The sequence below is a fragment of the Stegostoma tigrinum genome, chromosome 34 (assembly GCF_030684315.1).
Source record: "Stegostoma tigrinum isolate sSteTig4 chromosome 34, sSteTig4.hap1, whole genome shotgun sequence".
Lineage (NCBI taxonomy): Eukaryota > Metazoa > Chordata > Chondrichthyes > Orectolobiformes > Stegostomatidae > Stegostoma > Stegostoma tigrinum.
Window position 1 is genome coordinate 3,340,673 of NC_081387.1, and position 13,835 is coordinate 3,354,507.

General features: G+C 45.2%; 1 protein-coding gene across 1 annotated transcript in view; it reads right to left on the reverse strand.

The window, feature by feature from the left end:
* Positions 1-11,659, reverse strand: part of LOC125446372 (zinc finger protein 91-like) — a 70,297-nt gene extending 58,638 nt beyond the window's left edge. The window contains exons 1-2 of the mRNA XM_059639708.1: positions 11,611-11,659; positions 5,496-6,780 (exon numbers count right to left, since the gene is read on the reverse strand). Of these exons, the coding sequence (XP_059495691.1) occupies positions 5,496-6,321 (826 nt within the window). The 5' untranslated portion in view covers positions 6,322-6,780; positions 11,611-11,659. The remainder of the gene's footprint in view (positions 1-5,495; positions 6,781-11,610) is intronic.
* Between the last annotated feature and the right edge of the window lie 2,176 nt (positions 11,660-13,835).

The following is a 13,835-nucleotide window of genomic DNA, read 5'->3' on the forward strand; positions in this document are numbered from 1 at the left end:
AGTACCTTCCAAAAGTCCGAGAAGTAAAATCCAGGATTGTGGTGCACTCCGTGGGCACAGCCTTAAAATTAGAGGGGGTAAATTTAAAACAGAAATGAGATGACATTTCTTCAGCCAGAGAGTGGTGGGCTTGTGGAATTCATTGCCACGGAGTGCAGTGGAGGCCGGGACATTGGATGCCTTCAAGGCAGAGATCAATAAATTCTTGATCTCACAAGGAATCAAGGGCTACGGGGAGAGTGCAGGGAAGTGGAGTTGAAATGCCCATCAGCCATGATTTAAATGGCGGAGTGGAATTGATGGGCCGAATGGCCTTACTTCCACTCCTATGTCTTATGATCTTCTTGCCACGCTCTGTACCTGGAGACCAAATCAACCAGGGATTCAGCTCTGAGCCTGCAGTTTGAAACCCTCACCTTACTGCTGAAATTACCAAGAAAGTCAAAAGGACTTATTGACCATAAAACCTCACGAACAGACTGTTGGTTTTTGATGAGCCACTAACATGGGGATGTCATTTATCTGATGGGACAACAACAGACGTTGGACGCAGAATGTGTCTCTATCGAAGTTGTGACCACAACTTCCACATCACAGTGAACATTAGAGCAGGTTTCACACAAAATAATTCAAAATTTCAAAAATCTTCGTCACAAACACGTTCCTGTAATTAATGTTAGGATATTTTATTGTAAGATGGTAATATCTCTAATAGAAGAATAAATATCAACATTTGTCAGGTCTGCCCCAAAATCTTGTGAAAACCCATTTCCAGAAATCACAGAAGCCCTACATTGTGGAAGCAGGCCATTCGGCCCATCAAGTCCACAGCGACCCTCCAAAGAGTGTCCCACCCACACCACAGTGTTCAGAGATGTGTAGATTAGGTGGGTTACACTGGGATGGGCCTGGGTGAGATGCACTGAGGTCGGTGTTGACTTGTTGGGCCGAAGGGCCTGTTTCCACACTGCAGAGATTCTACGAAAAATGAAATAGCAACCTTGTATTTCCCATGGCCAATCCAACTAAGCTGCGCATCTTTGGAATAAGCGGGGTAAGTCACATAGACACTGGGAGAACCTGCAAAATATCTAACACTTTGCAGGACACATTTGATAAGAAAATGTTTGAGAGGTTTTCTCTGGAAGTGCCTACCTGTGTTTGATAGACTGAAGGACAAACCACCTCGTCAAACATAAACTGAATTTGCAGCCCCAAGCCCACAAAGCTCCCTATTCACTGAGGTTTAACATCTCCACAGGGACTCAGCTCAATTCACTCAAATTCCTCGCAATGCCGCTCCGAACTACATTACCCATGCTGCACGTGGGGCCTCCGCTTTGACGGGCGGCAATATGGAATCGGGAGAGCCAACCCGCAGTACCTGACGGGAATTGTAGTTCAGACCCGCATAGTGACCGTTGGGGTCTCAGCGTTGGGGAATTCAAATCTGAGGGCGCGCGAGCCCGAGCAGGCGATCCTGATTTGGAGGTGCGCCCCCAGAAATGACAGCGCCATCCGGGATCGCGGTCTCTTCCCCCATCGAGGCCAACTCCCTCGAAGACAAGATAACAAAGTGATATCCTGTCATCAGATAGCTCTGCAGAGAGGCAGCATGTGGACCAGGAGTAAGTGCTGTCCAGAATAAACCCTTGGTTAGACTCCAGAACTATGAGCAAGGTAAGATTTTCTGTCCACAACTAAAGAAGCAAACTGCAAAAGTGATAGACAAGTGTGGAGAGTTGGAGGACGATCTTAGTGCGGTTGGGTCTGTCTTGCGCTCCAGGGAAGTTTTTTTTTCTCTCTCCACAGATGTTGCCGAAATATTTCTAGCATTATTTAAGAAATATTAGATTTCCAGCGTCTGTCCATGACGGAGAAAGGAACAGAAGGATCTGCTGAACGGTGAAATGAACTGAGGAGGGGAAAAGCTCATGTACAGCATGAATACCAGGAGAAGGTAGCTGAGCTAAATGGCCAGTTTCTTCAAACCCAAATTCTAGAAATTCTCAGCAGGCCAGGCAACATCTGTGAAGAGAAACAGAGAGCACGTTTCAAAGTGAGATGCCTCTTCTTCAGAAACCAGACTGGATTTGGCTTTACCTTTTGTCAGTGAACACTCCCCATTTTGAAAATTACAGACTCACACCACCTTGTCCCTCATTGTTGAATTGTTTCTCAGTTTCATTTCTCAGTATTGGTCACCCTGAAGTCAATGTCAATAAGTCACAGTCATTCCCAAGCACAGACTAACTCCCCACACATAATGACTCTCCATGTCAGTGGCACTCTCCAAGCACACAATCAATCCCAGAGAGGATGGCATCTCCCAAAGTCCAGGTGCCTGTCACACAGCACAGAACCACTTTCTGAGACCCAAACACCAGCTCAATCTCTTCTTCTACTCTGCTCTCCCTGTCTCCTGCTCCGCTCTCCTGTGTCTGAATCCATCACTGCACGTCATCTCTGCCTTGGATGCTGTCTGTGTTCCTCTTCTGATCTGCTGTCAGAAAATCTGAGGATAAACATCCCACAATGATGCTATCAGTTTGAAAGCCTCTGAGGATGAAGAATGCTATTCCTACACAAGAAATTTCGGCCATATAGTGGATGTAATGGTGGCTCAGGGGTTAGCACTGTTGCCTCACAGTGCCAAGGACCTGGGTTCAATTCCAGCCTTAGAATGCCAGTCTCTGTGGAGTTTGCTTGTTCTCCCTGTGTCTGTGCAGGTTTCCTCCCACAGTCCAAAGAGTGCAGGTTAGGTGGATTAGCCATGGGAGTGCAGGGTTGCAGGGATACGGTGGGGGTGGGGGGGGGGCGGGGAGCGCAGTGGTGAGCCTAGGTGTGATGCTTGTCAGAGAATTAATGTGGGCTGATTGGTCTGTTTCCACACTGTACGGATTCTATGAATTATTTACCAGTGGAACTGAGACAGCAGCTGCAATAAGTGAGATTTTATTCAGTTGAGGCAATGACAAGTTTAAATCTCCACCTGATCTGCTGCTCAAAGTCAACTCCAGTCAGTTTCCCAAGTTTCAGGAAACTCATACTGCTGCAGATATATCTAGGGCAATTTGAATTTGAAATGACGTTCCACAAGATGTGTAAAATGTTTTATGCCCAAAATTCTTTATTTACCTTTGATGAAATCAAAGTCACATGAATATGGGAAGCCACAGTGTAAAACTTAACTATCCTAACATTCCCTTTTCAGAAAAATAATTGCTCGCACTATAGTTTGTTACTCTATGTACATAGTCCATGAAAAGAATGATCATGTATGAACAAAACAACTCTTGATTCTTTTGTATCTTTCTTGGTTCCAACTTTGTCAGCCACCATGCAGCGCAGCACACAATTTTTAAAGCTTTCAAATCGTCTTATGTTATCTATGTTGCTACACATTCAGCTGGTGTCTGCTGGTTCCTGATGTAATATTGTCTTTTTATGAAATGTCATTGTCATAATAATGTTGATCCATTATATTTCTTGAGGAATAATTGACTTGTGAGGCTGATGGGCATTGACTTCCTGACTCGGTTAGTGAAATAAAGTGGGACCTCATCAGCTGTCTGCTGCAAAGGAGCAGATTCACCAGTTGTGATGTTCACTTTCACCAGGCAGGGTCGAGGTGACAACTTCTCAACAAAGGCCCAAGTTTCCAAGTGGATTAACTTTTAACGACTATGTTGAATGTCTGTACTTTGATCAGTTTCCAAATTCTGAGTCCCAGCAAAGATGACCAATCTCCAAATTCTGAGCCCTGGCAAATATTTTGTAGATATATCAAAGTTAAATAAATTTTTTTGTTTCTGATTTGATTTTGACATATGTTTATATTACTACTTCTGGCCTCAGTGATAATTTAGTTTTTGGAAGGATGGTATGGGTCTGTGTGACTTTATCACTAGATTGGACAACTTTCCCAACCTTTAGTCAGTGTGTTTCTCCCTTCAGAATTGCCTTGTACAAATCTCTAATGGATTTGTAGGCTGTTTTTGATGATGCCTTTGGCAATTTTCACCCTTGACTGGGGATAGTGTGGGAATGATGTGCGGTGCTGAATTTTCCAATCATGCAGGAAGTGGCTGAATTCTTCACTTGTTGTCACTGTTCCCAATGTTAAGAATATCATGATGACTAAAGTGTGCTTTCAGACATTCTACAATCTCACTGGGAATTAGTGATGTCAGCTGCTGTAACTCCCTACCGTCTGACTAGTAGTCAACTGTGAGGAGATAATCGTTCCAGTTAGAGTTAAGACTCTACCCCAAGCATCATCCATGGGCTGTCTGGGATATCTGGAGTCATGAGCAGCTCTTCATCCTGTTCAGTTTGATTTTCATTACAAACACTGCACTGGTTGATGTGGTCCCTCATCTCATTACTCATGTTTGGCAAATAGATCACTTGCCTTACCTTCCTCAGACTGGACTGAATTCCTTGATGGTTTGTGTAGGATGTGTTTCAGGATTTGTCTTGACAACTCTTCAGAGATAACGAGCCTGCTCTAGAACATACAAGGTGACATTTTGGGCGATTATTTCATCTCTATCCAATACTCTTTTACAATCACAGGGGTGTCCTTGATTCTTTCATCATAACTTCCTGTAATATCTTAAGAATTGCACCTCATTGTGAAATTTGTTTAATCTGAGGACGATGTCTGTCAGATTCAATTTCTCCACTGATTTGATGATTTCCAGACCATGTTGTGCTGTTGCTTCTTATTGAATCTGGAAGAGTTAACAGACTGTACCACATACAACTCTGTTCAAGGGCCATGCAGCTTTTGACAGCATGTCATTTGCTTCTTTGCAAAACCTTTGGAGCAGATAAAAAATGATTTGGGATAAAGATGCATTGAAGTGTCTTGTCGTCAGACTCCACTCTTGCTTTCAATCAAAGACTTTAGACCATCTTTCTCAATCTGTGTACAGTATTATTCAGTTTGTGTTAACTCTCTGGATACAAACGGGTCACCATCACTGCAGCAGGCTTGCTCCAAGTCCTGTGTTACTGACATCACACTGCAGGGTGGTTCCATTGTTGACATCATAATCCCTCAACACTGGTGATGTCATCACTAGGTGTTTGATGGGAGTGAGAGCTGCTTCTTGTTCTGTGTCCCAGTCCCACTGAACACCCTGCACCGTGAGAATGTGTACACCGTTACACACTAGGACAGACTGGCAAGAATCAGGCAAGATAGCCCCCAAATGGGTTTGTTCCTGGTTCGCCTCTTTGTGAGTGTAATGAAGAATGAGCAGACATGCTGACTGCATAAAGACCTTGTCACTAATGTGAACAGTTTCTCCCCTATGTGAATGCTTTGGTGTTTGTGAAGATTGATGACAAGAAAGAATTATCACACGTCAAATGTGATTGGTTTCTATTCTCTGAATGTGTTGGTGCATGAGGAGTGTAGATGACGAGGAGAATGATTTATCACACTCCTCAAACGTGAATAGTTTCTTTCCTGTGAATTCTCTGATGAGCCAGGAGGGTTGATAATCTTGAGAATGATTTATCACAGACCTGACATGTGAATGGTTTCTCCCCTGTATGAATCCTCTGATGGACCAGCAGGTTTGACAACATCGAGAAGGATTTGTCGCACACCTCACACGTGAATGGTTTCTCTCCTGTATGAATGCTTTTGTGTCTTCGAAGGTTTGATAGCCTTGAGAACCATTTCTCACACACATCACAGGTGAATGGTTTCTCCCCTGTATGAATCCTCTGATGGAATAGGAGGTCCGAAGTCCTCGAGAATGACTTGTGACAAACATCACACATGAACGGTCTCTCTGCTGTGTGAATACGTTGGTGAACATGAAGATGTGATGATGATGAGAATGATTTCTCACAAACATCACATGTGAACAGTTTCTCCCCTGTGTGAACGTGTTGGTGTTTGTGGAGGTTTGATGACTGCGCAAATGATTTGTTGCAAACCTTACACCTAAATGGTTTCTCCCCTGTGTGAATGCGTTGGTGTGTGTGGAGTGTTGACGACTGTGAAAATGATTTGTTGCATACCTTGCATGTGAATGGTTTCTCCCCTGTGTGAACGCGTTGGTGCTCAAGAAGGGTTGATGACTGCGAGAATGATTTCTTGCACACCTCACACAGGAATGGTTTCTCCACTGTTTGAATGCATTGGTGATTTCCCAGTCCCAATAACTGCACACAGCCCTGGTTGCACACCTCATACTTGTACAGCTTGTCTTGACTATGTATGCATCGGTGACTCACAAGCGTTGATTTGTGTTTGAAAACTTGGTTACACACTTCACACTCGTACTGCTTCTCTTCCATGAAGATGCTCTTGTATAAACAGTTGGAATAACAGATCAACGCTGTGTGTTAGGGAAATTTACAAGCCTGTGATATGCTCCTCACATACCACACACTTCAATAGCCTCTCCCTTATCGGAATGGTAGTTCATGAGGCTCGATAAAATAACCAAAGCTCTCAATACACTTGGAGCCACTCACTTCTTCTCAGCCTTACCCTGACTGAGCACCCACAGCTGAACCTTCAGAAAGGTTGGTTCTGATGGAAGGCTCCACACCACTGACCAGTTTCAGATCTGATGATATGTCGAAGCTCCCCTGACCTGACTGATTTCCAGATGATGGTTTCACTGCCCCGCCTTCTCTGTGTTGAGCAATTCTGTGAAGGGACTGATGTCTTCCACAGTTAAGATCTTATTTGGGTTATCATCAGGATCTATCGGCAACGTGTATCCATTCAGCGTTCTTGGTGCAATCCTTCTGTAAAACAGGAAAAAGAAGCATGATTTCTTTCACTCCCTCTCCTCCGTAACTGAAGGGGCTGAGTCCCGAGTTCGAAAAAATTCCACAGTGAGTGCCAGGCTGCTAGCTCTTTGCTTTTCCTCACTTTTCACACTCAGCAGGGTCACAGGATAATAACCATGCAAGAGACAACGTGGCTAGTGTTTTTCTCCATGCAGACCCCATCTTTCTGGGTACCATGAGGCAATGGAGAAGACAATCATACAGAGTGTAAAACAGGCTATCATTTTCACTATAAGCTGGTATCACTGAATCATATCAATTTGGAAACATCCCAGACTACTCCATCACCATCCCTAGGAAAGTCCCTCCCACTAACAGGTCGGCGAGTCTTCAATATTGACTCCGTGGAGTCTCATGACTTCAGGTGAAACAAGTTCAAGGAAAACAACACTCCCTTCCCAACTGATTAATGAGTCTTTCACCATGTTGATCATCATGAGGGAAATAGACTAAGGACAGATCTGAAAAATGGGCGTCCATGAGATGCAGTGAGGCAGAAGCAAGAGCTGAATTGTATTCGATCACAATCTCACAGCCCATCACAGCATGCATTCCAGGATAATTACCAAACCAGTAGATAGGCAGATAAGGAACAGCCTGGAAACTTTAGAGTTCAGGTTTGAACTGAGTCATTGTATGACATATGGCTACGTGCAAACAAACCACAGAGAGTAAGAGGTAATAAATGGCAAACGAACCAGTCAACCAACAAATCATAGCAAAGTTCTGTCGTCCGACCATATTTTGTTGAGAATTGTGGATATTCAAAAAAGTAAAAGCAAAGGTTGGCTCCCTGATTACATTCATTCTCAACCCTGTCAAAGTCATTGCTTCAGTAAACAGGAGTGGATACAGGATCAAACAGAGTGTCCTCTTGAGGTGCTGGAAGAACTTACTCCAAACACATAAATCCTCCTCACTGTCAAGCAGCCTGAGGTCAGATGTGACTTACTGGTTAGAGGTTTGTAAAATTGTCATATTTTAACTTACTGTTAAGAAAAACAACATCATGAGGGTTGCTATGAGATTATATAACTTTGTCTAGCAACAGGCCAGGCAAGTTGGTTATATGAGGACATATATGGTTATATGACTGGACAGACTTTCTGTCTCTGAGAGTACGGACAGAGACAGACAGCAAAAGGCAGGTCTGAGAGAGACAGCCAGGACTGCAGCCAGTGTGGTCAGCAGAGAAGACAGCGTGTCCTTTCTGTGGGCTGCCAGCAGAATCTGGGATGGAACATGGTCTCTAATTGAGGGGACATATGCTGTGACAATCTAAAGATGCCAGATGATTTGTTTTGATGAGGGTGGACAGCAGTCAGTGTTGTCAGTCACTTCAGAACTTCTCTGGGAAGTGAGAGAAATGCCTTTTGATGGGCACTCAAATTCAGTAAAACAGTGTGAAGCATACCTCCCTAAAGCATTAGATAAGATCTTTAAAAACCAGATGCTTCTGGAGAGAGCGGAACATAAGTCATACCTGTGGCATTGTGTTCAGTTGTGTTGAAATTTAAAGAGAGAGAGATCTCTTCTGCAATTCAGTCTGTCAGTTGCTGCCTTGGTGTAGTTTAGTCTATGTTACTTTTCATTGGTTTGTTTGAATAAAAGTTTTAAAACAGGAAACCTTGTCATTCAATTCCTTTAAGCTGGTCATCAGCAATTCAAATTTCTTTGTAAAACAGGTAGTCATATGACTGTGATCATATCAATACATCAAACATTGACACAGATGATCTGAATTATGACGTTAAGTCCGTGGGAGCCTTCCGTGCAGACACCAACTTCCATTTTCTGGCATTATAACAGTGACTACATTTCAAAAAATACTTTGCTGGCTGCAAAGGACAGCTGGTGATTGAGCCAGGCTTTACATGAAATGCAAGGATTTTTTTGTCTTTTCTGAGAACATTACAGACACAGGTGGTGGTAGGGCTTGAAGAAATTTGAAAAATTCCATGAAATATCCAGGTTCTAACATAAAGACAGAACTGACTATTCACAGTCCACAGGATAACGACTATCTCCCAAACACACAACTCAATGACAGAAAATCAGTAAGAATCCTCTGACATAACAAGGTGTAAAGCTGGATGAATGCAGCAGGCCAAGCAGCATCAGAGGAGCAGGAAAGCTGATGTTTCGGGCCAAGACCCTTCATCAGAAATGAGGAAGGGGAAGAGGGTTCTGAAATAAATAGGGAGAGAGGGGGAGGTGGATCGAAGATGGATAGAGGAGAAGATAGGTAGAGAGAAGACAGACAAGTTAAGGAGGCAGGGATGGAGCCAGTAAAGATGAGTGTAGGTGGGGAGGTAGAGAGGAGATTGATCAGTCCAGGGAGGACAGACAGGTCAAGGGGGCGGGATGAGGTTTGAGGGAGGAGATGGGGGTGTGGCTTGAGGTTGGCGGAGGGGATAGATGAGAGGAAGAACAGGTTAGAGAGACGGGGACAAGCTGGGCTGGTTTTGGGATGCGGTAGGGGGATTGATTTGTCAGCGGATGAAGCGTTCCTCATCGTTCCCCAAGCCCGCACCGTCTGCTTCTAACTCCTTCCCAAAATCTACAAACGTGCCCGCCCTGGTCGACCCATTGTCCCCACCTGCTCCTACCCCACTGAACTCATCTCCACCTATCTGGACTCCATTTTCTCCCCCTTGGTCCAGAAACTCCCTACCTATGTCCGTGACACCACCCATGCCTTCCACCTCCTCCAGAACGTCCAATTCCCCGGTCCCCAACACCTTATTTTTACTATGGATGTCCAATCCCTATACACCTGCATTCCTCATGCAGATGGCCTAAAGGCCCTCTGCTTCTTCCTGTCCCGCAGGTCTGACCAGACTGCCTCCACTGACACCCTCGTCCGCTTAGACGAACTCATCTTCACCCTCAACAACTTCTCTTTCAATTCCTCCCACTTCCTACAGACAAAGGGGGTGGCCATGGTTACCCCATGGGCCCAAGGTATGCCTGCCTCTTTGTAGGTTACGTGGAACAATCCCTCATCCACACCTACACAGGTCCGGAACCCCACCTCTTCCTACATTACATTGATGACTGTATCGGCAGAGCCTTGTGCTCCCACGAGGCGCTCAAACAGTTCATCCACTTCACCAACACCTTCCACCCAAATCTAAGTCCACTGGACTATGTCTAACAGCTCCCTCACCTTTCTGGACCTCTCCTTCTCCATCTCAGGCAACCACTTAGAAACTGATATCCATTTCAAGCCCACTGACTCCCACAGCTACCTAGAATACACCACCACCCACCCACCTTCCTGCAAAAATGCCATCCCCTATTCCCAATTCCTTCGCCTCCATCACATCTGCTCCCAGGATGAGGCATTCTACTCCTGTACATCTCAGATGTCCTCGTTTTTTAAGGACCGCAACTACCTCCGTCAGTGGTCGAGAACGCCCACGACCATGTCTCCCACATTTCCCTGCAACTCATCCCTCACACCACATCCCCGCAGTAACAACCAGAAAAGAATCCCCCTCATCCTCAAGAACCACCCCACCAACCTCCGGATCCAACGCATCATCCTCCGACACTTCCACCATCTGCAATCCAACCCCAACACCAAAGACATTCTTTCCTCCCCACCCTTGTCTGCTTTCCGGAGGGACTGCTCTCTCCATGACTCCCTTGTCCACTCCACACTCCCCTCCTGCCCCACCACACGCGGCACTTTTCCCTGCAACCACAAGCCCCAAGAAGACTTTCCACATCAAGCAGATGTTCACCTGCACATCTGCTGATGTGGTACACTGCATCCGCTGTACCATTGGGGCCTCCTCAACATTGGCAAAACCAAGCAGAGGCTTGGGGATCTGCTTTGCAGAACACCTACGCTCGGTTCGCAATAAACAACTGCACCTCCCAGTCGCAAACCATTTCAACTCCCCCTCCCATTCCTCAGATGACATGTCCATCCTGGGCTGCCTGCAGTGCCACAAGAATGCCACCCAAAGGTTGCGGGAACAGCAACTCATATTCCGCTTGGGAACCCTGCTGCCCAGTGGTATTAATGTGGATTTCACGAGCTTCAAAATCTCCCCTCCCCCTACCGCATTCCAAAACCAGCCCAGCTCGTCTCCGCCTCCCAGTTCTTCCTCTCCTATATCCCCTCCTCCCACCACAAGCTGCGCCTCCTACCCACTAACCTCATCCCACCCCCTTGACCTGTCCGTCCTCCCTGGACTGACCGATCTCCTCCCTACCAAGACTCACCTTTACTGGCTCCATCCCCGCCTCTTTAACTTGTCCGTCTCCTCTCCACCTATCTTCTCCTCTCTCCATGTTCATTCCAGAACCCTCTTCCCCTCTCCCATGTCTGATGAAGGGTCTCGGCCCGAAACGTCAGCTTTCCTGCTCCTCTGATGCTGTTTGGCCTGCTGTGTTCATCCAGCTTCACACTTAGTTATCTCGGATACTCCAGCATCTGCAGTTCCTATTATCTCTGATACATGAATCCTCAGACACTCTGCCCCACCCAGATAATGACACCTCACCTTCTCGTGTTCAGGAATGAGCCATCAATAAAACCCAGCCTGCAAATCAAAGGGGAAATGCTTCCAATAAACACACTCAATATCCAACACACAGCTCCAGTCTAACAGTCCAGCACAAAGCACCGAGTAAACTGCTCTCTCGCTGGATCTTCTCACACAACATAAGGGACATTTCCACCCCTGACTGCCCACAGGATAGTCAGACTGCCTGAAGATTGGTGTGGATATTATGGGATACAATTTGTATAAAAGCTGCTCCTTCACTCACCATCTCCTCACTCGGTTTTCAGTCCCTATAAGAAGTGAACCAGCTCTGGAAGAGGAAGAGGAGAGAATGGGCAGAGTGGGTGGACTCTCTGATTGACGTCTCTCACAGTCAATCCAAATATTTCTGCAGCAACATGAATTTCCTGAAGTTTGGGAAACTGACCGGTGAAATGGAGCTGACTTTGAGTAGCAAATCAGGTGGGGATTTAAACTTGTCATTGTCCCATCTGAATTAAACCTCACTTACTGCAGCTGCTGTCTCAGTTCCCCTGGTAAATAGAGTGTGCGAACAGCATTCTTCATCCTCAGAGGCTTTCAAACTGACAATATAAGTGCGGGATGTGTAGCCTCGGATGTGTTTGACAGTAAATCAGAACAGGAAGACCCACAGATCACAGAAGGGAATAGGTTCAGGAAATATCTCTGTGTTAGGCCACACTTTTATTTGGAAAATGATTGCACCAGAGACTGAATCTGTGACTTGGGGAGTGAACACTCACTCTCACCAGAAGTCTCTGTTGACTTTCATCCCTTGACTGATGCTACACACCCTGTTTGATCCCTCACTGTCCCTCCACTCCCATATCCCCAACACATTCTAATTGCATTTTCAGAATTTGGAATGTGACAACACATTCAAGGTCGTGGCTGAGGGAAGAGAGCTTGGACATCAAATTCCTACATAGAATCTCTATAATGTGAAAAGAGGACATTTGGTCTGTCCAGTCCACACTGATCCTCTGAAGAACATCACACCAAGACCCCTAGTCTATCCCCTTCATCCCAATCATGGCAAATCCACCAAATCTGTACATTTCTGGACACTCTGGACAATTTGGCATGGCCAATTTACCTGCACATCTTTGGACTGTGGGAGAAAACCAGAACACCCAGCAGAAACCCACAGGTGACACAGAGAGAACATGTAAATGCCACACAGTTCCCAAGCCTGGAATCAAACCTGGGTCTCTGACACTATGAAGGAGCAGTGCTAACCACTGAGCTACAGTTTGCAGAAATCATGTCTTTTTGAGGTGAGCTAGTTGGGAGGGAGCAAGTGGCAGGGTCAGTTGATGGATTGTTTCAATCTTATTTCCCTGAGCAGAGAGAGCAATGGCCTGGAAACAGGGTTTTAAAGTAATTGATGGAAGGATTAGAAGGGAGTTAAGGAGTAATCTTTTCAGCAGTGTATGGGGAAGTTCTGGAATTCACTGTTTGAAAAGGTCTGAGAAGCAGAAACCGTCATCACGTTTCAAAAACAAAACAGACTTGAAAGAGTACCTTACCCACATTTAAAATGAAGATGGAATAACTTCTCCACATCAGCACTGTCTCAGCACATACTCAGAAAGCAGTACGACAGGGTTTAGATACAGAGTTAAGCTCCATCAAAACTGTCTTTGGAGAATTGGATGAAACTGGGTTAAACACATCAAAATCAGAATCAAGACTCTCCTGCCTCACCCTCTCTCATTTTCCTGTATCACTGACCTTAATGTCATGGAATGGTGGATTTGGGAGCAGGACCAGTGTAAATAGGGAAGTTCTCCAGGCATAGCACATTTGGTATTAGGAGGGTACACTGTAGCTCAGACTCATTGAGGAGTACCAGGGATGTTCAGATGGGAGATGAGTCTTCTGTAGAGTGACTGTGCTTGAGCCAGTGGGTTTGAGGATGTTTTGGGTCTTTATTGATATGGGGGTCCCCTATCAATACCTAGTCTGCAGGTTATTTATCACTCCTGGGAGTCAACTGACTTTTCTCCATTAACAGGAAATTTACCACCTTTGACAGCTTCAGGAACCTAAACACAAAGACAACACTAACACCTGCAGCTCTAAGCAGTTACCACTTTAAATCAAATCAAACTTTTAGGCTGCCAATTTACAATGGCAAGCATACCTGGTACACAGCCTTGAGACTTAGCCCCTTAGAGACTGGATTAATACACAGAAATAGTGTCTTTCACGTTCAAGTCATGATTTAGTTAGCATTCTCATCTGTGAGTCACTCCAGAGACTGAAGCTTCAGGCTAATATGTCACTGTCTGTTGGAGCAAACAATTTATGACATTGAGACATTTGCAATCAGAATTTTATTAACGATAGAGGGCCTTTTATATGGCCTGAGATTTAAAACATGATATAAAAATGTGAATCATTCTTTCTTTCTTCAGGAAATGCTCTGATTCCTGTGATTTAGAAAATACAAACTCAGTGGTAGGG